This window comes from Bos indicus x Bos taurus, chromosome 10, assembly GCF_003369695.1.
Source record: "Bos indicus x Bos taurus breed Angus x Brahman F1 hybrid chromosome 10, Bos_hybrid_MaternalHap_v2.0, whole genome shotgun sequence".
NCBI classification, from domain to species: domain Eukaryota; kingdom Metazoa; phylum Chordata; class Mammalia; order Artiodactyla; family Bovidae; genus Bos; species Bos indicus x Bos taurus.
Window position 1 is genome coordinate 6,481,362 of NC_040085.1, and position 27,786 is coordinate 6,509,147.

The 27,786-nt window shown below is 39.1% G+C and overlaps 1 protein-coding gene and 1 non-coding gene across 2 annotated transcripts; one reads left to right on the forward strand and one right to left on the reverse strand.

Moving 5' to 3' along the window:
- Nucleotides 1-4,795: 4,795 nt before the first annotated feature.
- Nucleotides 4,796-4,867, reverse strand: TRNAQ-CUG. Its single transcript has one exon. It is a non-coding gene; the product is annotated as a tRNA-Gln (tRNA).
- Nucleotides 4,868-5,193: 326 nt separating this feature from the next.
- RAB11A (RAB11A, member RAS oncogene family) lies at nucleotides 5,194-25,913 on the forward strand. Its single transcript, XM_027553012.1, has 5 exons — nucleotides 5,194-5,378; nucleotides 11,717-11,912; nucleotides 12,373-12,566; nucleotides 13,499-13,579; nucleotides 24,166-25,913. Exons 1-5 carry the CDS (start codon nucleotides 5,339-5,341, stop codon nucleotides 24,303-24,305), a joined length of 651 nt encoding a protein of 216 aa, XP_027408813.1. The 5' UTR covers nucleotides 5,194-5,338; the 3' UTR covers nucleotides 24,306-25,913.
- Nucleotides 25,914-27,786: the final 1,873 nt, after the last annotated feature.

A 27,786-nucleotide genomic window follows, 5' to 3' on the forward strand; every position in this document is an offset into this window, starting at 1 on the left:
ATGTTTATAAATATTTATATAGAATACATGTTTATAAATAAATATTTTAAAATTCTTTCTTTCTTTAAGACTCGGTGCTCTAGTGACTATAATCAGAATCAAAGTTGAGAATTTCCTGGTTTTGTATACGATTTGTTACCTTATAATATACTCAGTAGAAAAGGCAAAAAGCACAGAAAACAAATCTTATCACTTTATTACGTCTGTTTACTTTTCTCTCTCAAAAAATTCTTTTTATGGTGAAGCAAACCTAGTGTCATTACAAAAATGTGCATAAAACTGATACGTAGGGTTTAACAAATAGTTACAAACTGAATGTCACTGTAAAAATCCTTTTGGGTCAAGAAATAGAAAACTGAGCTTTGTTTACTTAACAAACAGGATCCTCATATGGAAGTGTTTTGTATCAGGTTGGTGGGTCCATGGGCTCTGCTTTATGAAGAGAGGTATGTCTGTCTTGGACATCCTTCCTGATGTTTGAGGGATATGCTCAACTTTTGGAAGATGAGGCAGGATGGAGAGGTGATGCTCACTGCATCCTGCCCTTTCCCATCATAGGTCTTGGCCTGGCCTCTGGATAATCCTTATAATGAACTCAGGATTCTCAACCTTGGCACTGTTGATATTTTGGGCCAGATAATTCTTTGTTGTGGGGGAGACGTCCTGTCTATTATAGAATGTTTCTACCCACAGGATGCCAGTGGTGCCTCCCAAGTATACACCAAAATGGTCTCCAGATATTCAAATTTCCTGGGGTCAAAACTGACCCCAATTGAGACCCAGAGCATTAATGAACATTTGCTATGTGCCAGGTACGGTGCAAGCTATATACTATTTCAATCACATTTGTCCCATTTTGCAGACAAGGAACCAAGCTTCAGTGGGATTAGGTAAATTATTAAAAGCAGTACAACAGTAAATGGCAGAGCTGGAGTTTAAACACAGGCCTGTCAGTTCCCAGTTTGTTTTCAATAATCTTTTAGAGCTGCTCCCAGGCTGTGGAAGATGAGATATATTCCAGAATTTGCTTCTTCCATATATTCTAGGGCCAAGACATTTCTGAATCTATATTTCCAGGCTTTTTACTGGGTACTTCCTTTTGGTTTTCTTACTAGCTGTTGAAATTAGACATGCCTGAAATTAATGGCAACAGTTTTGCTTTCTTTTTTTTATCCTTTCCCCCTTTCTATTGATCATTCTTCCAAATAGTTATTAAGCCTTAGATCTCCCTCTTTTGCATCATTATAGGCAGAATCTCATATCTTTGGATATCCTGTGCAAATTCTTTCATTTCTGAAAAAGGTATTTTTAATGATCAGTAGTGAAACCCTTCCCGCGCCTAGAGCCTATGCTCTGCAACAAGAGAAGCCATGGCAATGAGAAGCCTGAGCACTGCAATGAAGAGTCGCCCCTGCTCACCACAGCTAGAGAAAAGCCTGCACAGCAATGAAGACCCAGTGCAGCCAAAAAACAAAACCAAAAATCCACATTGAAATATCAAAATAGACTGCAAAGTCGTGATACAGCAATGTGATATCGGCATAGGAAGAGAAAAGTTGACCAATTGGACTGTATCGGGGTCAGGTCCTCTGGAAGATGACCCGGTGAATTAGAAGCATAAGAATTCATTTGGGGGTGGGGGGGAAGACAAAAGGGAGAAGTGGGGCATTCAGATCACAATTTAGGATCAATACCTATGCAAGGAGAGTGGGAAAGAAGAAGGATTGGATAGGAAGAACCTCGGACTATAATGCAATTCTGAGAAAATCTTAGTGCAATGGAGAGATCTAGAGAAAGAGTACCCATTAGAAGAGTCCCATTTTGGACAGAACTGGTCCAGTTCTAGTATCCCTATGGTGCTCAGTCCTTGTCTGGGAACAGTCCAGAGGGAGTGTGGGCCTTGGAGGTGTGGCAACTGGAGACCATCAGCAAACTATACTTCTCACAACAGACTCTTTCTTAATATTTACTTTTATTTCTTTGGTTGCACTGTGTCTCAGTTGTGGCAAGCAGGATCATTAGCTGTGGTATGCGTACTCTTAGTTGCGGCACGTGGGATCTAGTTCTCTGACCAGGGATTGAACCTAAGCCCCCTGCATTGTGAGCACGGAGTCTTAGCCACTGGACCACAGGGAAGTCCCCAACAGCCTCTTTTTTGAAGGGACATCTGAGTAGTGTTCCTCTCTGGCTGTCAGAGGTATATTATGAAGATTAAAGAATAGACTTATTTATATGTATGAAATTTATTTATAATAAATTAGATATTTGTAACAGTGGGGAAAAGATTTTTCAAATAATGATGTTGAAACAATTGGCTATCCATTTGGAAATAACTAATTTAGATCCCTACTTTACTCTCAATTTACATAAAATTCAGATGGAGAAAAAAGTTTTAAAAATCTTTGAAGAAATAAGTTTTTTGAAAAAATCTTGCGTGGAGAGGAAGCCTTCTAATGTGATATGCAACATTCAGAAACCAAAGGACTGTGAGAGATTTGAGTAAATAAAAAGTTAAAACTTCTGTATGGGAAAAAACTTAACTATGCTTAACCATCTTAAGCATCTTAACTAGCTCGGGGCTGTTTATCCAAAGCACAGAATGCCTTATCCAGGTTTTTTCATCTTAAATTCTTCTCAGGATGCACTCTTGCACTGTGGGTGACCGCAATGGGTTGTGATTTAATCCTTGTGTAAATGAATGATGCATGATACTCGGTTCTTTTTTTTGTTCACAGGTGAACCTGAGAAATGCTCTGTTTCACACAGTTAAAATATTTTCCCTTCAGAGTGGGATATTTAGACTTTAAAACACCAGAGTATTAGGGGAACTTCTAAGGCAGGAGAGACAGTGTACAGTGCGTTTCAACCTATTTGAGCATGAAACCCTTCCTTTGAGGAATACTATTGACCTTCTCAGGATGCACATTGAGAAATAATGACTTAAGGGGAAAAGTTCATGATTATTTCTCTGGCATTAATGGCCTTACTTAACATGCTCTTATCGTCTAATCTTCTCCACTTCCCCAGATGAGCTTCCTTACTTGCTTCTTCCTTCAGGAGTCAATGCTAGCTCCTCCCCTTCCAGGTAGTTCTTTGTTTTTCCTATTTATTTGACTGCACCAGGGCACCAGGTCTTGGTTGTAGCACATGGGATTTTCAGTCTACCTTATGGCATTCGGATCTAGTTCTCTGATCAGGGATCCAACCCAGGTCCCCGGACTGGGAGCTTAGAATCTCAGCCACTGTACTGCCAGGGAAGTCCCCAGGGAGTTCTTCCTAATTATCTCAGTCCCTCTGAACTGTGGCATCTGTTGCCAGAATTGCTCAATCTGCTCATGAGTTACTCCTTCAGAACTGTTATTGACCCTTTGGTAAACCTTCTGTTGCTATATATTGCTTTGGAAAGCACTGAAAATGGCACTGTATTAGTTTTCTATTGCTGCTGTAACAAATTACCACAATGTTGGTGACTTGAAACTACAGAAATGTATTACTTTACAGTACTATAGGTCTGAAGTGTGACATGGGTATCCCTGGGCTAAAATCAAGGTACCAGCAGGGCTGTGTTCTTTCTGGTGGCCTTAGGGAAGACTCAGTTTCCTTGCCTTTTCCATCTCCTCTCATTTATATTTTGCCTTTTCCATCTTCTATAAGCCTCTGCATTCCTAGGCTCCTGGCCCCCTTTCTTCATGTTCAAAGCCAAAAGGGCCGGTTGAGGCCTTCTCACACCACAACCCTCTGACCTCCCTTTTCCACTTTTAAGGACACTTGAGAGGACGTTAGGCCCACATGGAGACTCCAAGGATAATTATCCTGTTTTAAAGTCAGTTGATTTGCAACCTTAAGTCCACCTGCAACCTTAATTCCCCTTTGCCACATAATCTAGTATATTCACAGGTTCCAAGGATTGGGACGTGGACATTTTGGGAGAGCCTTTATTCTACTTACTACAGGCACCCTTGATGAAAACTCTAAATTGCACACAGGTGTAGTGAGGTTTGACAATAAACGGGAAAAACTTTTTGGCATAAATATAGTGCTTATGTACTCAGTTGTATCCCACTCTTTGGGACCCCATGGACTGGATAGCCCACCAAGCTCCTCTGTCCATGGGATTTTTCAGGAGTGGGTTGCCACTTCCTCCTTCAGGGGATGGGATCAAACCAGTCTCCTGCATCAGCAGGCAGATTCTTTACCACTGAGCCATAAGTCTCTTCACATAAAGGGAGGCCCTGCTGTGTGATCTTTGGAAATCACTTGAACCTCCCCATCCACATTTCTGAAAAAATGGAAATTGTCATCCTTCGCTCTGCATGTTAAATAAAATAATTATATAACCAGGTTAAGCTTAAAGGATGACAAAAAGGGTTCAAGAAGTTCTTGATGAATTTTGATGAGGAGGGTGGGCGAGGTTCTGTGAATACATCTGGAGACAGTTTGGGAGATTTCTGGAGAGAAGGAGTGGAAAGTGCCTGCCCTCGTATGAAGTTGGAGGTTGAAAATTCTAGCAAAAAGAATCACCTTTTCATGGAAGCTTTCGAAGAGGGCCGAGGTTAAAAAAAAAAAAAGGGCTAAGTGTAGAGGATACTTAGGAGACACCTAGGTAACAGTACAGAACTGAAGGAAATGCATGTGGTCTTCCTAGGCAACTGAGTTTTGTGGCATTCCCTCCCTCCTTAGTTCAAAGACACATATACCCCGCAGGTGTACAAGAGTCACTTTGTGAATAAGTACATGACTTAAAAATCGTGGCCAGGGAAAAAACAAAACCCAAACCAAAAAGTGAAAGGAGTACAGGTTCCACCGAGATTTGAACTCGGATCGCTGGATTCAGAGTCCAGAGTGCTAACCATTACACCATGGAACCGCCACGCTCACGGTTCTGCCTTCGGCTCTCTAATCCTTAGAGAACCCCGCCCCCATCCACAAACCGACCACCAGAGGCAGTGCTGAAGCGCTCTCCAGTGCCCTGCTTCCCCGAATAACGGCGAGTGGAGTGAGGGAGAGACTATTATGTATGGAGAGCAGCCTCTGTAAGTGAGGTTAGCCGGGAGTACCGCGCTCATTAAGCCACTCGAAACACCTGCGAGTCCGGGAAGCTTGGACGACAGACGCCAAACTTGTGTACACCCCCTTTATTGGGCTGAGGGGCGGGGCGCCGCCCCCGGAAGTACTTCCCCCTATGGGTGGGGGCCTGCCGGAAGTGGCGTAGCGGCAGGGAGGGGTTCTTTACCGGGTCCGGCAGCTGAAGCTCGGCGTTCGGGTTACCCCTGCAGCGACGCCCCCTGGTCCCACCGGTACCACTGCTGCTCCCGCCCCTTCGTTTCTCGGCCGCGCAATGGGCACCCGCGACGACGAGTACGACTACCTCTTCAAAGGTGAGGCCGTGGGCTCTGGAACTCTCCCTCGAGTCCCGGTTTGGGGGCCCGGGACACTCCCGGGGGACCCGCCCGCGGGTTGCCCCTGTTCTGAGATCGGCCTTCCTCAGCTCTTCCTCTCTGTGCGGCTTATCCTGAGGTCCCCCAGCTCAGCCCCTTTCCTTCCACTCACGGATGGGGGTCCTCACCACACAGCGGTCTCATAGCGACCTCCCCAGAGGCCTTAGGAAGCCTCACAGTCCCTACCCTGCGCCCCTCTCGTGGCCGGCTGCCGTCTCTCAAATCGCCTTCTTTCCTCCCCGGGTTCGGGGCCCCCTTAATGGGGCGCCCCCCCCACCATCCATCTTTTCGGGTTCAGCGCCCCCTCCCCTTCGGTATACACCCTTCCTGAGCCCCTCAGACAGGCCCTTACCCTCGTTCTTCACCTTTCTTTCGGCGCACTCTCCCATACAGATCTTTTTCTTATCTGCCTCCCTTTTCCCTCGGGCGAACCCTTTCCCTGCCCTCGGACAAGCCGCCTCTCCTCGCCCTCTTCTATCCCCGGGGCCAGGCCCTGGTTAAAAATCCGAGCGGGTCGGCGGCCCCACCCCCACCCACCCCACACTTCTCGTGGTCTGAAACCTCGCATGGCCCCCGGCATTGGTAGCTCTTTTTCTGCCTTCCCTCCGCGAGTAGTTTACGAGCTCTCCCACGTCGCTCGTGCGACCCCGGCGGTGGGGGGTAGGGCAGGAGGGATTGTCCCAGCACCCACGCGCGCACTTGTCGCAGTGACCGGGCAGACCGATGTGACTTCCCACCCAGCCTTCTTTTCTCCTGCCTTCCCTACCCAGAGGCAACCAGCCTGGGATAACTCTTGACTGTCCGAGACTAGGGGTTGCGGATGGGTGGTGGCTGTTATCCTTGCCAGACCTGAAGGCCCAGTTCCTGAGCAGGAAAGGTTGTACGCTGCACAAATAGCTTGCTTTATCGCTACGGACTGGTTGCTTCCTGCTGCAACATTGGGAGGATCCAACCTTTCGGTGTTTTTAGAACAGGAAGGGAAGCGTCCTGGTTGGCCACATACCTTTCCCCAAAGGTGGGGGAGCATGGGGAAGTTGTGTGCTCTTTGGTCAAATTAAATATTTTTCATAAGATAGGGGGAACCATGTAGTGCCCTTGGACAAAACATAGTGGAGGATGGGGAGTGAAAAAAAGAATTGCTTATTGGTTAGTCCGGAAAGAATCCAAATAGTTTTTTTTTTTTTTTTTGTAATCGACAAAGATAATGGGTACAGCTTTCCTTGAGAGGAAAGTACAGTAAATGCTTTTGTTGTTGGATGAATGCTCTCTCTCTGATGCTGTTTCTCTGGTCCGGAGTTAGGAGGGCAGCCATCAGTAGTATGCTGAACAAAGATCATTACCAGCGAGTAAGAAGCCATTACTATTAAAGCTTTACAGTGAAGGGTGGAGTTTGAAAAGAATGTTAAGCTTAGTGACTCTTTCTGACTTTGCCACTGGGTGCTAAGTATGGTTGACTAAACAAAGCAGGAAACATTGCTTCACCAGTACTCTGCAAACCTTGGCCTACTAGTTGATGGGCCTACCGCCACTTACTCTTCTGGGCCAGAAATTTTTCTGTAGAGTGAGTACCTTCAGTATCCACTCCCACCGCCTGACAGTGGGAAGTTGTTCACAGAGAAGAGGGTACTTAATCATTTTACAAATACAAAAAAGAAACATGCATTAGTTTACATTCTGTTGGCTGAAGGCTTCTGAAATCTGGTGAGATTACTTCAGTGAGACCCTGGAGACTGGGGTGTAGTCATTAAAGGGAGATTTGTTTTTTTACATAAGGGCTGCTTTTGAAGTAATTAATTTAGGACAAGATAGACTATCAGAGTATTTCTCTTGTTTGGTTTACAACTTGAATGTTGGTTATAGAACCTAGTTATTTCCTCCCCCAAAATATTTAGTACCCTGGATTGGCTTAATGGATTTTAATTTAGCTTTGGGGTTTAGACCACTTTGCTAACAATGATTGAGAAAGCACAGGGCTTTGGAATCGCACAGGCCTGGTTTCAAATTACTGCCTCAGGTCGTATATTTGCTTTGTGACCTTGGGAAAGCTGACTCTTTTGAGCCTCAGTTCCCTCATCTGTAAAAAGAAAATAGTATCTCTCAGGACTGTTGTGAGAATTAAGTGAGACTGTAAAGTTTTAGCTTCTCTGAGAACTCAGATAATGTTAAAGAAGTTACTGTGGTTCTTACAGTTTTTTTGTTTTTGTTTTTATTTTCTTAAAACCGTAAATCTATAACTGGAAGAGCATTTAAGTATTAGTAAAGAAACTTAAAACTAGAGCCTTCTAAAGTATTTTAAAGTTCCACAGGTTTTGGTTTCATTTGTTGTACACTTTGCTGTTTAATAGAATGTTTTTAAAAATTCTGCTGAGAAAGATTTCCACTTTTTAAAAAAGCTCTTAATAGTATATGAGTCACTTTTTAACTTCTGTGATTATATAGCCAGTTTCTTATTTATACAATTTTAATTTAAAGAGAAGCAACAATAATTTCATTTTAAAATGGTTTTATTCTTTGTAGATATTCCCTGAGATGAGCTGCAGCTGTCTACTTGGAAGAAAACTTATCCTAGCAAACTTAATAGTTGAGGGAATTATAAATTAGTTTGTAGCTCTAATCAGTTGAAAATGAAGGGATATCCTGATTGGTGTAGGATGGAGTGCTTCAAGTGGAAGTGTAATGTGGGGAGAGTAGGAAAATTATTTTAAATTATGTATTTGTTCTTGAACATTAATCTTTAGCTCAACAGTGAGACTGCTGGTGGTGGTGAATTTTAATTTTAAAACTTGACTGTTTTAAAAATGTTAATTCTACATTTACACACTGTGATTAAGGCCCTGTGGGACAGACACGTAAGTGAAGTATAAATCAATCATAGTTCCTGTTGACAAATATTGTGGTAGACATTAACTCAATCAGAGTCACATATTCTGAAAATATCTGTGTACGTAGTCTACACCATTTTCTTTTCAGTCTAATTGAAGGTCAGTAGTAATTAACCATCAGCTGATTGTTAGTGGGGCTGATCAGAGGAACTTTGCTGTCTTGCATCTTGATAGTTTTTCTTTCACAACTTATGGTTGAGCAATTTGGGTTCTGCTGAATCTAGAAAAACTTGTCTAGACTTCAGCCTTATTTAATTTTAAAAAAGACTCTTGGTGAGTTTGGACTATGAATATAGTTGAAAGTAGAAAGATCTCCAAGTTTATTTATAAACCAGTGTGAAAATTATCAGTTACTTCAGGTTATAACTGTTAGGTCTGAGATATTATGATTGATTTGTTGAATGAAATTTTTGTCTAGTACATTAGTTTGTAACAGACTGTATAAAACTAAATGTGGTTGAAGAGTTGGAAATTCTTATTAAATAATGGTCAGTTAATGCGTATATTCTTTTTATAGCTTTTAGCAGCCTAGTATTTGATATATAATGAACCAAATTTAGTATTAGATGAGGTTAACCAAGTGATAATGAATATTATCAGATTTGTTTAAGAAATGTGACGTTTCATATACAGATTCTATTATTTAATTTATACTTACACACACACATATATTTTACGTAGATGGCTACAGTTATAAAATGTTTAAAGTGGAAGAACTTTAAGATACTAGTGATAAAAAGTAAGGAAAGTCACTGCAAATTTCTTTCTTGAACTATAGGATGTAATCATATAGTGGATCATATTTAAAAAAAGCAATTAAATATTATCATCTTAATTAAACTGTTTTTGGTCGGAAACTAAGTTTGAGTCTGTTAACTTTTGATTTGTTTTTAAAATCACAGTGAATTCTTTTCAGTTATTCAGGTAACTTAATCCATTCTAGTTTGTTTATTATTTAGTGAGCCTAAATATAACCTTTCTTGGTGCAGTTTCTCATTTGGTAACTGCATAGAAGAAGTTTTCCATATTGTGTCATTTCTCAGCAGCATCTTGGCAGTGCTGTTCTTAAAGAAGCAATATCTTCTGTTGTCATTTAAGATATAATCCTTTAACAAGTCGCTAGTCATAATTCTTGTCAATCTTGCCTGTGTCTAGTTGAGATAACTTTTCTACTGTATGAAGTATTCATGTATCTTGAATTATTTTCAGATAAGGGTGCTAGTAATAATTTTTATGTTAAAGTTAATTGGTTATATCAAGGGAAAAAATGTTCTTACTAAATGTCTTTATGACAGTGCAAAGATTTGAGAATGGGGAGACAGAATATAATCGATAAAGTGGAAGTTAAAAGGCAAGAAACCAAAACTTGAAAGTATTAGAGTTTTTGTGGGATGGAGTTATTGAGTTATATGTTTTCCAAAGGCATTGTCATTCTGTTTGTTTTTATTTAGCTTTTTTGGCTGCACCATGTGGCATTTGGGATCTTAGTTCCCCCACTAGGGGTCAAACCCGTGCCCCCTTCCGTGGAAGGGCGTGGAGTCTTACCATTGGACCACCAGGGAAGTCCCGGCAGTGTCATTCTAGATGTCTTGCTCTTTGGCTTTGAACTAAGTGATTGGTTTCTAAACTGATTCATCTGACTGGTAAATCTGAGTGCCTTGGAAGTAGAAATGTTCAACTTTTGGGTTTTTCCGTTTCCTATTCCTACTTCAAGTGAAGCTTTTATACCTCAGTGCTAGTGTGGGGCCAGGAAAGATTCAAAAGAGGTGTCGTCAGCAGAACATCCACCCTTTTGAACTGAGGCAACCTTAGTTCCCTACTAAGTGAGTATACTCTGCTAATAGGGTAGACTTTTATTACTGAAACTGGAATTTTACCTCACATTTAGAATGGAGGACCTTGAAAACTAACTTAGGAATCAGCTGTAGTACACTATAAAATTGGAAATGTTTTTATATGTTACTTTCATGACCTTACCGTCTTCTTCCCTGGTAGAAGCATTTACTGTATTGTCTGTGTTTGCTGTAGTACTTTTGACACCCTCTAATTGACTAACTGGAAATAACTGTGCCTTTTGCTGCATGGAGTCACTGCTGCCTGGGTGATTTTTTTTGCTGAATCAGCTGATAGAGGAAGCCAGAAAGATATGCATTTGACAGTGTACTCTCTCCAAGACTGTCCAGAGGCCGGCTTACATCCGTTCTCGCGCATAATGGACGGTCTGCCCTCTGGCCCGAGTGCAGGGAGCTCTCACAGCGTTTCCTTCCCTTGCCATGTCCCCCTTCCGCTGAAATACCAGTCTCTTTAGTAAGGCATGGTCTTACACCTTGCTGTTACTCTTGAGTGTTTGATTATTTATTCCTGGTATCTAATAAATCAGTTAGCTAGTAAAGAACTGAGAAGATGCGTTAGCAGTCAATAGTAGGAGTAAGCATAATATTTTCTGAAACATTGATAAAAAAACTTCTACCAAGGAAAAAATGTTATCAAGCTCAGATTCTGAAAACCTGTGAGCTTTTGTTCTTTAAGTTCAGATAGAAACACTTTAAAACAACTGCCTATTTCCCCATTGTTTTTGAAGTGTGATATATCACCTTAGGTGAGAAAGAATCCACTGTAGTTAGCTTGAAAATAAACTACTTCCTATAGTAATCAGAGGATATAAATTCATCTAATCAGTCAAACAAACCTGTTTCTTCTTCTTTTTTAAGTCATCAGTGAAAGTTATGACTTCCTTTGCCTTTGACTCAGAGTAAGTCAAAATTATTAGTCAGCTTTCTAGGGCTCCTTGATTTTGGAGGGGTCTCTAGTTTCTTGCTAGTCTGATAAATGTAATTATGGGAGGGTCATTGTAGCTTCTGTGATCTGGGTGGCAAAGTTTATAAACTTGCTGCCTACTGTGTTAAATGTGTTCATTTTGCTTAGATATGAGTCCTGAGGTCACACCCAGGCTTTGATGAAACTAAGTAGAACATACTTAGGGCACTAACATCCTTTGTTGCTTTCATGTCTAATACATTTTCATATCACAGATTGTTCATTTGATTTAGGATTTACCTCTCAAGTATAACCTTGTAAGGTAATAAGTTTGATATAGTGTTGATTGTTAAATTAATGCATTAGCCTGTCATCAGTGCCTAGTAGACCTATGATTAATATTTGCATTTGTAAGACAGGATACTAAGTAGATGATGGGTGGAAGTCACTATGCAGGTAGAAACACATTAAAAAGAATAAATTGATTTTATCGATTGGTAACATGAGCATTCAACTCTTCCTCCCTACCCTCATTCCTTTTTTAAAAATCTGATGCCCTATCTTTTTTGCTTTAAAACATGATGGTCTTCTGAATATGTGTGCCTCATCCATCTGACATTAAGTACTTTGTCTTTTTAGTTGTTCTTATTGGAGATTCTGGTGTTGGAAAGAGTAATCTCCTGTCTCGATTTACTCGAAATGAGTTTAATCTTGAAAGCAAGAGCACCATTGGAGTAGAGTTTGCAACAAGAAGCATCCAGGTTGATGGGAAAACAATAAAGGCACAGATATGGGACACGGCAGGGCAAGAACGATACCGCGCTATAACATCAGCGTAAGTCTCAGCATTTTTAAAACAAATTTTATTTATTTTTGGCTGGGCTGGGTCTACATTGCTACATGCGTGGCACTCTGGTTGCAGCACGTGGCTCATGGGCTTAGTTTGCTCCACAGCACGTGGAATCTCCCCAGACCAGGGATCAAACCGGTGTCCCTTGTATTGGTAGGCGGATTCTTAACCATTAGACCACCAGGGAAGTCTCTCAGCATTTTTAAGTTCTGTGAAATAGCTACCAAAGTGGATTAGCTGACTTTTGGTATTGGAAAAAAGTACTGTTTTGTTTCCTTTAAAGAATTCCTGTATTAGTATTCTAAAATTCGTGTGTTTAAAAAAAAAAAAGTGTGAGAGTGTGTGTGTGTATATACATACATAGTTCATATACTTAGTCTTGTCTGGTGTTCTCTCCCATCTTATGGTTGTTTTCTAATAGTTAAATACATTTTTCTGTTTTCAGATACTATCGTGGAGCTGTAGGTGCCTTATTGGTTTATGACATTGCTAAACATCTCACATATGAAAATGTAGAGCGATGGCTGAAAGAACTAAGAGATCACGCTGATAGTAACATTGTTATCATGCTTGTGGGCAATAAGAGTGATTTGCGCCATCTCAGGGCAGTTCCTACAGATGAAGCAAGAGCTTTTGCAGGTTAGTGGTACGAATTCTGTGATATTACAGTGCTTCTGTATTTCTTAGTTTTCATGACCCTTCCAATGAGGGTAATGGGTTGCAACAGTTCTGGAAAGGTAAACGTGAATGCTTAACAGATCTTGTTTTGAAAATGCATGATGACTGTATGACTCTCTTGCTTAACTTTGAGTTATTAGACTTGTAGTATTGAGTTTTTGCTGCCAAAAATTGAATATAAATACTATCTTTTCTCTCCCTGAAAGTGGTAGATAAAATCTATGTTTGTTCTGTGCTTCCTGCTTTTTTCCATCATGTCTTTGTTTTACCAAGACTTGTTCTATGCGGGTCTGAAAAGTAGTGGCCCAGGGAGTGTAAAGGACCAACCGGGATGTAGCTGCTTTGGAGTTATAACTTTTTTGGCTTAATAGAGAATCTGCCTATCTTGACTCTGTATTGGTGGTAGGGGCAGCCTACCAGAGGGCAACATTGTACATTCTTGACTAGTGCACGATGTGAGCTTTCACTGTTGATTATGCTGTGACTAAAATTTTCTGTTTTCTAGTCAAGAAGCTTTGTTTCAGACAATAGTAACAGAATTCTAAGTGAATCACATATACCCCCCCTTGTTCATACCATGGCTGTATGTTAGGGGGAAGCTCAGTAAGGGTGAAATTGGCTGGGCATTTGGTAAGTTTACTGCATTATGCCCACTGTTATTCATTGCCAATGGTAGTGTTTAGATGTAGCAAGTATTTGTTTTAATTAAGAAGCCAATGAAAATTCTCATTTTTAATCTACTAAAGTGGAAGTAGCATGGTGTTCTTATTGCTTAAGAAGTGGGGGAGAACCTGGGGTTTAAAAAGTTGTTATTTTCCCTTTGAAGGTCTGAGTGTATTACGTCCCTTGTATTTTTAAATTTGACAAGACTGAAGTTTTGTGTCTCCCTACAGAAAAAAATGGTTTGTCATTCATTGAGACATCTGCTCTAGACTCTACAAATGTGGAAGCTGCTTTTCAGACAATCTTGACAGGTAAGACTTGCATTTTTAGATTAGACCAGTGGGAATTAGAAGTAGTAGAAAGGTAATTTAAACAAATTAATCAGAAAACTAAACTATAAAATCACGCTAAGAATGACTATCATTTGAGAGCTGTTGTAGTTACATTCATCCTAACTCATCTGGTTTATAGTGGGAAAAATACTTTGAAAGTAATGCATTCACTTCTGTTATTACTTTAGTCTGTGCATACCATGCTTCCTGGTCATAAACACAAAACAATGCTTAATGGTACTTTTTTATAAGGTAAATATTGAAATCCCATTTATGGAAAGATGAATGCCCTTTTGAAATTCAGTAAAGAAAAGGTGTTCTTGGTTCTGATGTGTTATAGAAGCACCTAGGAAAATACATATTCTTAAAAACTTGGGAAACAAAAGGTAAAATTCTCCCACGATTTATTATTGTATAAGAAGCAATGTGGAGAAAAGCAGCCAGTGATAACATACTGAAAAGTTTTAAAAAGTAGTGGAAAAGAAATAAAATTCATGGTCTTTTGGAATGTGGATGTGTAGACCATGTCAACCTCAGGGGTGAGAGAATATTTTATTTATAGTGACTCAGATTTGGAGATTTTCAGGTGGCTCAGTGGTAAAGAATCCACCTTCCAATGCAGGAGACACAAGAGATGGGACTGAGATCCCTGGGTTGGGAAGATCCCTTCGAGGAGGAAATGGCAACCCACTCCAGTATTCTTGCCTAAGAAATCTTAGGGACAGAGGAGCATGGTGGGCTGCAATCCATGGGGTTGCAAAGTCAGACACGACTGAGCAACTGAGCATATTTACCCTCACTTTAATAGAATGAACAATTTATCTGAAAGTTTTATCTTAATCCTCTAATAAATGTGTGTGTGTTAGTCACTCAGTCATGTCTGACTCTTTGCAACCCCATGGACTGTTGCCCGCCAGGCATCTATGTCCCTGGGGTTCTCCAGGCAAGAATACTGGAGTGAATTGCCATTCCCTTCTCCAAAGGATCTTCCCGACCCAGAAATCAAACCCTGGTCTCCTGCATCGTAGGCAGATTGTTTACCGTTTGAGCTACTGCTGCTGCTAAGTTGCTTCAGTCCTGTCCGACTCTGTGCGACCCCATAGATGGCAGCCCACCAGGCTCCTCCATCCCTGGGATTCTCAAGGCAGAAACACTGGAGTGGGTTGCCATTTCCTTCTCTAATGCATGAAAGTGAAAAGTGAAAGTGAAGTCACTCAGTCGTGTCCGACTCTTAGCGACCCCATGGACTGCAGCCTACCAGGCTCCTCCATTCATGGGATTTTCCAGGCAAAAGTACTGGAGTGCTGTGCCATTGCCTTCTCCTTGAGCTACAGGGAAGTCTAATAAATACAAAGTACTTTAAAAATGTATATTACTTTTAAGAATTCATAATTTAGAGTGTAGTCTTAATATATAGTGCTCTTATGTGATGTTCTAAAAAGTATATATGGAGAAATGGTTAAGTAAATGAGATTCTAATTATAGTGTAACAAGATTTTATTCTTGGTATGCAGCAGTTGTATTAGAGGCCAACAGATTTTAACTTGTAAAGTGTTAGTCACTCAGTCGAGTCTGACTCTTAATGACCCTGTGGGCTGTAGCCTGCCAGGCTCCTCTGTCCATGGAATTCTCCGGACAAGAATATTGGAGTGGGTTGCCATTCCCTTCTCCAGGGGATCTTCCTGACCCAGGGATTGAACCCAGGTCTTCCACATTGCAAGTAGATTCTTCACCATTTGAGTCACCAGGGAAGCCCTTTAGCTTTTAAATGTTGTCTTATTTTACTGTAAAAATGTAGCGAATAAAACTTAGGGTTTAGGAGCATGGGCTTGGAAGCCTGACTTGTGTTCTAATCCTGGCTCCTTCACTTACTAATGAGCTATGTTAGGCAAGTTACTTAACCTTTCTAGGCCTTAATTTCTTCATATGTAAAGTTGAAATATGTTTTGGGAGTTCTGTTACTTTCTTTTTAAGAGAGGCTTGTATTTATAAATACCTTGTGGTGTAATTTGACTTGACTGTTAATGGTGTGAGTGAAAAGGTTTTGTTTCTGTGAGCTAATCCATAGAAAAGAATTGACTGTTATTGGAAATCTAGACTCCAAAAATGAGTGAGTTCCATACATGTAAAATATTTAACTGCGCCTGGTACATTGTAAACATTGGATATTAGCTAAGTAGCAATTAAAGTATGAAAAAAACTCATTAAAAATAAACTATATTGATGTTTTACATATCTATTTTATTGTAATTCTTTTCTCTTATCAGAAAAATAGTAAATAAAGGTTGGTGCTAGGGTTGGATAAACAGTCTTTGGAACACAGTCACTTTAAAAAAAAAAATCTTTGGGTCAACTTTCACTGCAGATTGTTTAAAGCAGGCAAGATTTTATTGAATATGCCATATGTCTTCAAATCTTGTTTTTTTCATTTTAAGCACTTGTGTGGTTTCTCTTGAGTCAATGTGATAATACTAAATTGAGACCCAGGAGTTGTAGGTTTTACCTTTTACCACTTTGTTCTCATTCGCTCTGTAATTAAAGTCAGTGAACCTCCCTAGTCCTAAGATTCAGTGTTCTAAGATGTGAGTCATCTTCATCTTCTTAAGCCCTCTGAGAAAGCTCGTTTGAAAAAACTTTAATCAGTCCTTGTTGGGTCATTTTTTACGTCCCATCAAATCTCTGTTATAATTCTAGCCCATTCCGATCTCAATTTCTAGCCCATTTATTTAGTGAAAATGAGGCCAAGTGTTTTGTTTCATCTGTGGTTAACAATTTTATGTGTCGTTTTGTAGCATCGAACTTGTGATCCATTCAAACATGAACTAATCAATAAGCAGTGATATATATTGTACTTAAAATGGAACTGTTTTGTGCTGAATGATGAATGTGCTGGCTGTTTCTCTTAAAATTCACTCTCGATTAAGCTTTTGTTACTGCTTAATTAATATTGCTTGAAAGCAAACAAAAGATTAACTTATTACCACTTTTCCTCTCTCTAGTCACTACTTCCTCAACTTCCTGCAGTAAATCTCAGTGTTGATCTGTAGGATCAGAGATGACTGCATATGACTGGAAATTTGTGTTTTGCAGGTGTTAGGATCTAAACTTTTCTGTATACTAATGGGAGTATTAATGCACAGAAAAGACAGGAAATAGAACTGTATTCTCATTTAGGTTTAATTCTGACTTAACAGATTAACAGTATTAAGGGAGTATTTGTATTGTATTTTGATGTTACTGGAAGAAAAAACTAGCTTTTTACTTTTTAAGATGCAAAATTAAATATTAGAAAATGTATCTCCATTGTTACTTCAAAGATAATTTGCGTTGCTTATTTTAGAATAGACCCCTGGCATTCTTGATATGTGTGAATTTGACAGTAACTTCCTGACATAATTTTGCTGATGGTATTTTTAGGAGGTAGTTGGTTAGTGCGTGAGTGAGTCTGATACATTGCATAGCCTCTAGATTTCAGTGCAGCTTTGTTTTCTTTCATCTTCAAGTTCATTAAGCGATGTTATTAATCCATACTTCCATACTGTATTACTTTTTTTCTTTTTGATTTGAATTTTGACTATTTCAGACTTAAGGTTGCAATAGTGGTACAAAGTATTTGCAAATACCCTTAACCCATATTCCTCAGATACTGAGGAATTTTACCACACTTACTCTATTCTTTTTCTTCCTTTCTCTAAATATATAAACAATACTGTTTTGTTTTGCTTTACCATTTGAGAGTGACAGGCATGCTGCTCGTTATCCCTAGGAGCTTTTTTTCAGTGTGTATTTTCCTAAAAACAAGGATATTTAGTATGTCATAGCCATAGTATAGTGGTCAAAAGAGAGATAATAGTGCCTCATCATGGTTAAGCTACAGAGCTTATTCAGATTTTGCCAGCTGTTCCAGTTGTGTTTTTATTAGCAAAAGACAATCTGATCAGATCATACATTGCGTTCACTTATCATAACTCTTCAGTCTCCTCTAATGTGGAATAGTTCCTCAGTCTGTCTTTTGGTTTATTGACATTTCTTGAAGCGTATGGGTCGGTTATTTTGTCATGTCCCTCAGTTTGGGTTTGTCTGATGTTTCTGTTTGATTCAATTCTGGTTATTTGCTTTCAATAGGAATACCACAGAGTGTTCTCAGCGCATCACATCAGGATGCTCACAATATTGGTTTGTCTGATTAGAAACTGGTGATGTTGGTTATGGTGTCTGCCAGGTTTCTCCATGTGATCAATAAGTCCAAGCCATCTTTGTAGTATGGAGACTAAATTCTAAATTCTGTGGTAAAGATTTTTTTTTTTTGGTCCTGTGGCGTGGCTAACAGGATCTTAGTTCCCTAAGCTGAAATTGAACCTGTGCCCCTGCAGTGGAAGTGCAGAGTCCTAACCACTGGACTGCCAGGGAATTCCCAGTTGAAAGAATTTTCGTTCATTTAGCATATTGTCTCTTAAAAGTGGGACTAGAGTTTTCAGACACTAATCTTATTGGAGTAGTAAGGATCTTTTAATCAGGCATAGTAGCTTTGGTTCTTTGCATGTGGCAGCCTTTTAAATAACTCAAATTGGAGCATTTTTGACCTTCAGGAAACTTATATCATGAGCAGTGGGTTTGAAGAAGTTTTAATAAATTCTAACGTGAGCTGTAGTATTAATAGGATAATTCAGGCCTCTTATTTTCACAAGTTTTGGAAGGACTGAAGAATTTTAGCTGTTTTTATTCACCAGGTTGAAACTATTACATTTAACTTAGAATTTACTTTGCATCTTGATAAACACTTCATTAGAGTAGAAATAGGCATATGTCTTTTATTTAACTTTATTTGGTTATATTTAAAGCTATTTTATATTAATATTTTGCTTTATATTTAGATCTCCTACAAGAGATCCTAATGTATGAACGATAAAGCAGAGTTCCTTCTTTTTAACCTAACCTGTCCTTTGGATTTCTTGAAAAGGGTCTGCGCAGGAGTTGGTATATCACATACACTTTGTTCTAAAGGAGAACATGCCCTTTGTAGAGGAAAATATTTGCATCTGGTTTAGCTGATTTAGTCCTGTACCCCTTCCTCCACTTAAATAACCTTCCTTAATCGGATCCCAGCTGGAAGGTGAGTGAGTGAAGTTGCTCAGTTGTGTCTGACTCTTTGCGACCCCATGGACTGTAGCCGAACCAGGTTCCTCCGTCCATGGGATTTTCCAGGCAAGAATACTGGAGTGGGTTGCCATTTCCTTCTCCAGGAGATCTTCCCGACCCAGGGATTGAACTCAGGTCTCCCGTGTTGTAGGCAGACACTTTACCATCTGAAGGTACCTGCTTCCTGTTTTCTTATCAAAGTTTTTTTCTGAGTGACACATCCAGCCACAAGAGATGTTAAGTAATTGTGTAGCTTCTTAGTGCCCATTCTACCTGAAAGAAAATTTTCTCCTCATTTTCTGATCAAGCTTCTTTTTCTTCACTGCCTTGGTCGGCATCTTTTTGGCGATTGGAGCAATGTAGGAGTAATCCATTTCTGCCAAACAGAATGTAGTACTTGCAGGCAGTTATATAACGCTGCTCAAATTTGTTTTCGTTATAATGAGATCTCTAATTATTTACCTTTCGGTGTTCTCTGAGAACTCTGCTTTTTCCTCTTGTCCATTATTTGCTTTTCATGTAAGAACCTGTAAAATATTTTTTGTTTTGGTTCCCCTAACAACATTGAAAACCACTTGTAAAGAAGTTAAATTTATAGAGGGTCTCATTTAATCATTTGTACTTGAAGAAGAGCCATCCAATTTGGGATTAGAGAGAAAACATAATAAAGACTGAAAAGTCTAGTTTCATAGTAAGTTGATGGTTATCTTTTGTCCTTAGTCACTCGCCTGATTGAATGATTTTTCCTTTTTACCCTTGATATACTCTAGTCCCATCCCCTTTTAATGGAAAGAATGTAAATGAAGGCTCTGCCTTCATATCCTTTTTATTTTTATTTATTTATTTTTTTTAAACAACTCTAGTCAGTAGTGTTTATTGTAATCTCATTTTTTTCTCTTGGTTTTTTGAACCACTGTCAACCTTTTAAAGCATGAATTTTAGCCACCTGCTCCCCCAGAAAAGCATAAGAAAAGGTACACTAGCTGTCAGTGTCCTTGTTAGTTTACATACACAGTTGATTATAGTTTGCTCTTGTTCAGCTTTTGGAACATTAGTTTTTTTAATTTGGAAAAAAAAAATTAATTAATGTATTTTCTTTCCTTTAACTTTTTGTTACGGAAAGTTCTCAGCATGCCAAAAGTAGGGTACTGTCATGAGCTCCCATGTAGTCATTGATAACCATCAGTCCAAAGCCTGTCTTTCTTCCACCTACTGCCACCCCCATTGTTTTGAAACAAATTCGAGGTATTATGTCATTTCATTTGTAAACATTTCATGATGTATATCTAAAAGATAGAATTTAAACCCCATAACAATAAAACCACTTAAAAATTGGCAGTAATTCCTTATTGTCCTCTATTACTCAAACAATATTACAATTTCCTGTCTCAAATTTTAATAGTTCAAACTAAAATCCAAATGATGTTTGTACATTGCATTTGGTTGCTGTATTCTTGGACATTTTGAAAATATGATTCTGCTTTTGTTTTTTACCCCATAACTTTATATTAAAATAATCACAATGTCATATATCCAAGAACTTTATGTTCATGTAGTATTATCTAATGTGCAAGTTGTATTCAGATTTGTGTTTTATAGATTTGGTTTTTACAGTTTAAACCTGGGATCTGGTCAAGGAAAACACATTGGATTAATGGAATTGTTACATTTTTGGGTACTGAATAGGGTAGTCACTGACTATAGGTGGTTGTTACGCACTTGAAGTATGGCTATTGGACTGAGGAGTTGGATTTTAAATTTTATTTACTTAAATAGGCAGTTAATGCATATTTAATGTAAATAGATGGGCCAGAGCCCACATCTAAAGCATTTATTTTCGATTTTTAATGTATTTTGTGCGTAACGTTTGTTGAAGTCTTGGCCAAGGGACTTCCCTTGTCCGGTGGCTCAGGCTCTGTGCTCCCAGTGCAGTGGGGCCAGCTTTGATCCCTGGTTCCGGGAACTAGATCACACATGCTGCAACTGCAGAATATGCTTCAACCAAGGCCTGGCACAGCCGAAAAAGAGTCTTGGCCAGTTGTCCTATAGAATGTCCCTCAGTCTGGATTTATCTCATTATTTCCTCATGATAACTTCATTTTAAACATTTTTTGGTAGGAATATATAGGTGTCATTCATAAGAATATGTTACACTTCACAGTACCACATAATAGGAGGCATATTGTGTCAATTTGTCCCATTTTTAGAATTCCCTTACTTTTAGAGGGTGTTTTTTCCTGAGGAAGCACTGTGAAAACAAAATAAGATCTATTCTTTGTAAGGAGTTTATATAGTCAGCAGGAGCTACTTTTAGGCAGTGCACTGTAAGACCAATTTATTAAAAATACAATTATTTATTAAATAAGGACACTTGCTGTAGGACATGATTTTGAGCAAACTCCAGGAGATAGTGAAGGACAGGGAAGCCTGGCATGCTGCAGCCTATGGGGTCGCAAAGAGCTGGGTATGACTTAGCAAATGAACAACAATAACTTGCTGTAGAGGAATTTAATAATAATTTATCATGTACTTAGTTATTGATCCCCTACTATTAGGTTGGTGCAAACATAATTGCAGTTTTGGACTGTGAATTTTAAGTCATTATAACTAGGCTCAAACACATCTTTATTAATCAAAATAGGAACCATTATAATCAGCACATTTTTGTCAATGAGAAATAAGTGTTTTTTTTATTCCTGTAGTGCAAAATTTGTGCTTTGGGATTCAGCAGACTCTTGGAAGACATTTTCTCCATCCTGCTGGTTGTGGAAGCACTTTCCTGGAAAAAAATTTTCAGGATGCTTTAAGTAGTAATCAGTTGTCGAGAGGTCAGGCGAATATGGCAGATGAGGCTAAAGTTCCGTGGCCCAATTTGTTCAACTTCTGCAGCGTTTGGTTGTGCGATATGCGGTTGTGCTTTGTCATGGAGAAGAATTGGGCCCATCCTGTTGACTGATGCTGGCTTCAGGCATTGCAGTTTTCCGTGCATCTCATCTAATTGCTGAGCATGCTTCTCACATATTATGGTTTTGCTGGGATTCAGGAAGCTGTACTGGATCAGACTGGCAGCAGACAACTGAAACAGTGGCCATGACCATTTTTTGGTGTAAGTTTGGCTTTGGGAAGTGCTTTGGAGCTTCTCGGTCCAGTCACTGAGCTGGTTGTCATTGGTTGACATCTAAAGTCCACTTTTCATCACGTCACAATTTTTGATGGAGAAATGGTTTGTTGTTGTTGCTTAGGACAGGAGAAGATGCTATAAAATGATGATTTTTAAAATTTTTCAGTCCACTCATGAGGCACCCACTTACTTTGCTTATTCACCTTTCCAATTTGCTTCAAATGTTGAATGACCGTAGAGTGGTCGATGTTGAGTTCTTCAGCAAGTTCTCGTGTAGTTGTAAGAGGATCAACTTTGGTGATCCTCTCAGTTGGTCATTGTCAACTTCTAAAGGTCAGCCACTGTGGTTCTCATCTTCAAGGCTCTTGTCTCCTTTGCAAAACTCCTTGAACCACCACTACACTGTACATTCGTTAGCAGTTCCTAGGCCAAACACGTTGTTGATGTTGCGAGCTGTCTCCACTGCTTTACGACCCATTTTGAACTTGAATAAGAAAATCACTCAAATTTGCTTTTTGTCTAACATTTGCCAAGTCTAAAATAAATATAAATAGCAAGTAATAAGCCATTAGCCAAAAAAAAAGAAATGGAAGAAGTGCCCATTAAAATGATGTATAACATAACTTTTGAGCAAGGAGATCAAACCAGTCCATCCTAAAGGAAATCAGTCCTGAATAGTTATTGGAAGGACTGATGCTGAAGATGAAGCTCCAGTACTTTGGCCACTAATATGAAGAACTGACTCATTGGAAAAGACCCTGATGCTGGGAAAGATTGCAGGTAGGAAGAGAAAGGGATGACAGAGGATGAGATAGTTGGATGGCATCACCAACTCGATGGACATGGGTTTGAGCAAGCTTTGGGAGTTGGTGATGGACAGGGAAGCCTGGCATGCTGCAGTCCATGGGGTCACAAAGAGTTGGACATGACTGAGTGACTGAACTGATAACCACATTTATTTAAGAGTGTGTTTCAGTATCAAATGACAAAGTTCAACAGTGCAAAACTACAGTTACTTTTGCACCAACCTAATATGCTGGGGATACAGCATGAAAAAGGTAGTACAGTTTTGGTCCTTATAGTTTGTTGATTGAAAAAAAGGCACAATCTGAAAGTTGAGAATTACATTTTTTATTTGGTGGACTTGCCCTAAGTCCAGGAGGCAGCCTCTCAGATAGCTCTGAGGAACTGTTTAGAAGAGTTAGGAGAGGAACCAGGATATATAGGAAGTTTTGGAACAAAAATCGGGTAGTCTGGATTCAAAACTGAAGAAAACCAGACATCTCAAGTTAATGAGTTTAGGGCTGTCCTGTGTATGGGAAGTCTGAAATCATTCTTTTGATATGCACCTTAACTAGCTAGTTAAGGTGCATATCAAAAGAAGTCTTCCCTGGTGGCTCAGACGACAAAGCGTCTGTCTACAATGCTCGAGACCTTGGTTCGATCCCTGGGTCGGGAAGATCTGCTGGAGAAGGAAACGGCAATCCACTCCAGTATTATGTTGCCTGGAAAGTCCCATGGACAGAGGAGCCTGGTAGGCTATACAGTCCATGGGGTCGCAAAGGGTCTGAGTGACTTCACTTACTTAACTAGTTAGTACCAGTATATTACTTTTCTCCATCCTCAATTCCCTCAGGGTGCTTCTTTGGGGAGAGCGGGTGGGTGTGGTGGCTGATGGCCCAGCATCTTCTGCTTACTGATATGGCAGGGGACATTTAGTGGAAGAGGTGGATGCTAAACAGTTTTGCTAAGTGTCCTAGAAAATCTTAAGTTGCCTGTTTTGAATGATTATCTCATTGCAATTTAACTTTAGTTCAGAAGGCATTGATAACACATTATCTTTCCATTCTTCTTTTCCAAGAGTTCTTTGGGATTTTGACTTGTCTATGAAGTTGTATTCTTCACTACATACAGAAATACCTACTGGGTCTGATAATGCAGATTTAAATATTTTTCTGTGGTACAGTGTCAATATATGTAGGTTTTTTTTGATAAGGTTAGAAATTTAGATCTAAGCCCTATAATCTCTTTAGACCAAGATTTATCTAACTGGTTGGTAAACCTTTCCCTCTGGAATGGAAAGCCTTTGTTTCTGTTCTTACCTTAAGAGAAATTGTGAAATAATGGGTTGACTGATCAGTGGCTGGTTGAAAAAAGAGCTTTGAGTATATGAGCTCTGTTCAGTTTATTTGCATTTTTTTCTCTTGTGAATATAACTTCTACCTCTGTGTATCTTTAATTTTTAATCACTGATTTATGGGTCTGTTCACAGTGAGTGTTGCTGTTTCTTTTTTGTTCCCCTCAGAGATATACCGCATTGTTTCTCAGAAGCAAATGTCAGACAGACGTGAAAATGACATGTCTCCAAGCAACAACGTGGTTCCTATTCATGTTCCACCAACCACTGAAAACAAGCCAAAGGTGCAGTGCTGTCAGAACATATAAGGCGTTTCTCTTCTCCCCTAGAAGGCTGTGTATAGTCCAATTCCCAGGTCTGAGATTTAAATATATTTGTAATTCTTGTGGTCATTTTTGTGTTTTATTACTTCCTCATACTTATGAATTTTTCCATGTCTCAAGTCTTTTGATTTTAGCTTTATAAAATCATCCATTTGTCCCGAATGACTGCAGCTTTTTTTCATGCTATGGCTTCACTAGCCTTAGTTTAATAAACTGAATGTTTGGATTCCTCAATTATTGTTTACTTTTCATCATGGAAGCTGTCACTGTAGGACATAATAGAACTTGATCCCTTGAAGCTCAGACCTGTTGGTCTTGATTAAATCAAATTAAGAAGACTGTAGAAATAAGCTATCATTTTGCCACAGAGCAGCTTATAATTAACACTCTTCTCTCAGTGCAGAGTATATTTCCATAAATCTAAGAATTGCCCTATAAACATAGTAGAATTTTGAGAGCTTATAAATTTTCCATTATTCTGGAAGTCAATTTCTAAAATGCCTTAATAGGATTATGTAGTTTAGTAAATTTTGTTTTTTAATTTTTGTAAACATCAAAGTTGATTAGAGAGGGGGGAACACTTTTTTCTCGACAAGAATTATCTTAATAAACACAAAAGACTGTGATGATTTCAGTAGTAGCATGGTTATGGGGCCATAAGTCACACAGTGCTGCCTGGCAGGCTGGGAACCGGAGAGACTGGTGGAATTCCATCTGAGGTGCCTTTGTTACAGTGATCAGGCAGCCCAAGTCATTTAACTTCTCTAATTTCCCAGCAGTATATTATGTGGCATTTTATTGCTCAGGCAATAACTGGTTTAATGCGCTTAGTCTCTGATGGCAAAGTGTTAATTTTGTCTTAAAACCTTCCAGTAAATGCAACCTAGTTTTATCACCATAGCCACCAGCAGGCATGGATAATTATTTTAACAATGCTGATTTTTGAGTTTTGTAGTATATTATGGAATATAGTCCAGTTAAATATCTGGTTTCAGTATGTTAAAGAATACAAGAGAGGTTAATTTCTGCTCAAGTGGTACCACTTAAAAGGCATGTATTCTTTTAGTATATAGATGAAATAGTACCTTGAGTTTAAATAGAATGCATTAGGCATTGTACAAACCTGAAAGTTTTCTTCCACTACATTATTGAAATCAATGGAGCAACTCATTTTTCATTCTGAAATGTGCACACTAATATTTAGTTTTATTTTTTTGTGAATAATATTAAGCACTTAACTCTGAAGTGTTCTGAAAGTTGTGTCAACTAAAGTGATACGATTCAGGATGGTGGAATATCCCCAAAATATACATGTGTGTGGGCTTGCCTAGATTACTATGTTTCATAGTTAATCTGTCTTTTGCGGTGCTCATGACGTGTGGGGCACACGGAAGGCATTGCTGTGGTCAGTCTACTTAGTTTTCCTCTGTAGCCCTTTTATTATTTTGGTGTATTAGTTATGAAGATACTACTATCTCCTTGTAAATCGCTACTTTGTATTTTATGCATGCTCTGTAACTTGATTTTTTTTTTTTTAAGTTACTGATTTGGAATATATTCACATTCTAATAAACAGTTATAGGGGGACTATTCTTTATGTTGTCAGATTATATTTTTCCTTTGAGTGCTTTGGATGTAGCCATGAAATATTTGCTTCTGATGATAAGAGCATAGGTCCTTGGATAACAGAGTAAACTACTGAATTGGAGGCATCATTATGTGAATTCAGCTTTGATTTTAGACATAGAGTTCAATTATTCTTGGAAAAAGTATTACCAAAAGCATCAGGAAAGTAATCTCTGTACTTTGGTACGTAACAGCGTCACCAGTCCCAAGAAGAGGCTCCATCGCTATTTTACTCAAAATCGATAGTTAAGTTTTTACAAAATTCTTTAAGAGGAGAGACTAGATAGTGAATTGAAAATGAATAAAGTAACTTTGAATTTTTACCAAGTGTAGAGTTAATGTTGCCTTGGGCATGATTGGATCTTGGGAGAATTCCAGGAAACCTTAAGCAGTATTAGAAAATGAATTTTATGGCATTTCAACAAGTATCTTCATTCTAAACAGTATCTCAGGAGACGGACTGTCTCAAGAAACATTAAGTTTTTAAATATTATGACAATTTAGGGCTCAAGGCAGTTGAGAAGTATTTTGCTTTTGGACCTAGCTTTTCATTTACTTAACTTTGAATTTCTAAAAACCTGTTTTATTGTCCTGAAAAGTCACTTAGCCATCTTGACTTTATTTAAACTTGTATGTCGTCATTCTGAAAATGCTACTTATGATTTCTGTCCAGTAGTAGTAATTATTCAGTATGGGTGAATTTCTTTAGCCGTTACATTGAGAAGACTAAATTCTAATTCTCAGAAGGGGTGCCAGTTGGTGACTTAGGCCAAAGGGTTCTGCAGGTAGACAAGAATCTTAAAGAGTTGGGATTGCCCATTAAAGCTAGTCATGTTTATTTCGTCATTGGGGAAATAGACATCCTAATATTTGTCAGTGATTTGTACTTAACAGAATGCAAATGCTCTCAGTGGTTTGAGCTATTGTGATCATCTCTTCTATCTAGAAAAAGAAAAGCTCTATTATTCAGATAGTTTTGGCCAACATCGGAGCAGAATGATTCAAAGGTTAGGTGGATAATTTAGAACTTAATTTCAACCTGTTAAATTTCAATTTCTGGAGTTTTGGTTTTTTTTTTAAGGAAAAAAATGAAGACTGTATATTTGATGTCTCACAAACATCATAAGCCTGAGAAAAAAATTCAAAATACGAATTTTGCATGAGGACTGTGCATAAGGATATCTATTCCCTGTGTGGAAAAAAAGATGAACAAAACCTGTGCAAGGACCCTCTTTCACCGTTACATTTAGTGGGTTAGCATAGTCCAACTAGTGCCCCAAACCTGCTTTCTCTTCTCCTGTTTGGGTCAGTGCGGGAGCTGCCTTCCTTCCTGGGATTTGGCAGGTCAGCTTTTCCTCTCATCTGTACAATATGCCAAATTAACTGGAGTTGTCATTCTAATGTCTTAAATTGTAGGAGGCTGATGGTAACAATGAACTAATACAAAATGCTAATGTCATTCAGTTCAGTTCAGTTCAGTCACACAGTCGTGTCCAACTCTTTGTGAACCCATGAGCCACAGCACACCAGGCCTCCCTGTCCATCACCACCTCCTGGAATCCACCCAAACCTATGTCCATTGAGTCGGTGATGCCACCTAACCATCTCATCCTCTCTCGTCCCCTTCCCCTCCTGCCCTCAATCTTTCCCAGCATCAGTGTCTTTTCAAATGAGTCAGCTCTTCGCATGAGGTGGCCAAAGTATTGGAGTCTCAGCCTCAGCATCAGTCCTTCCAGTGAACACCTAGGACTGATCTCCTTTAGGATGGACTGGTTGGATCTCCTTGCAGTCCAAGGGACTCTCAAGAGTCTTCCCCAACACCACAGTTCAAAAGCATCAA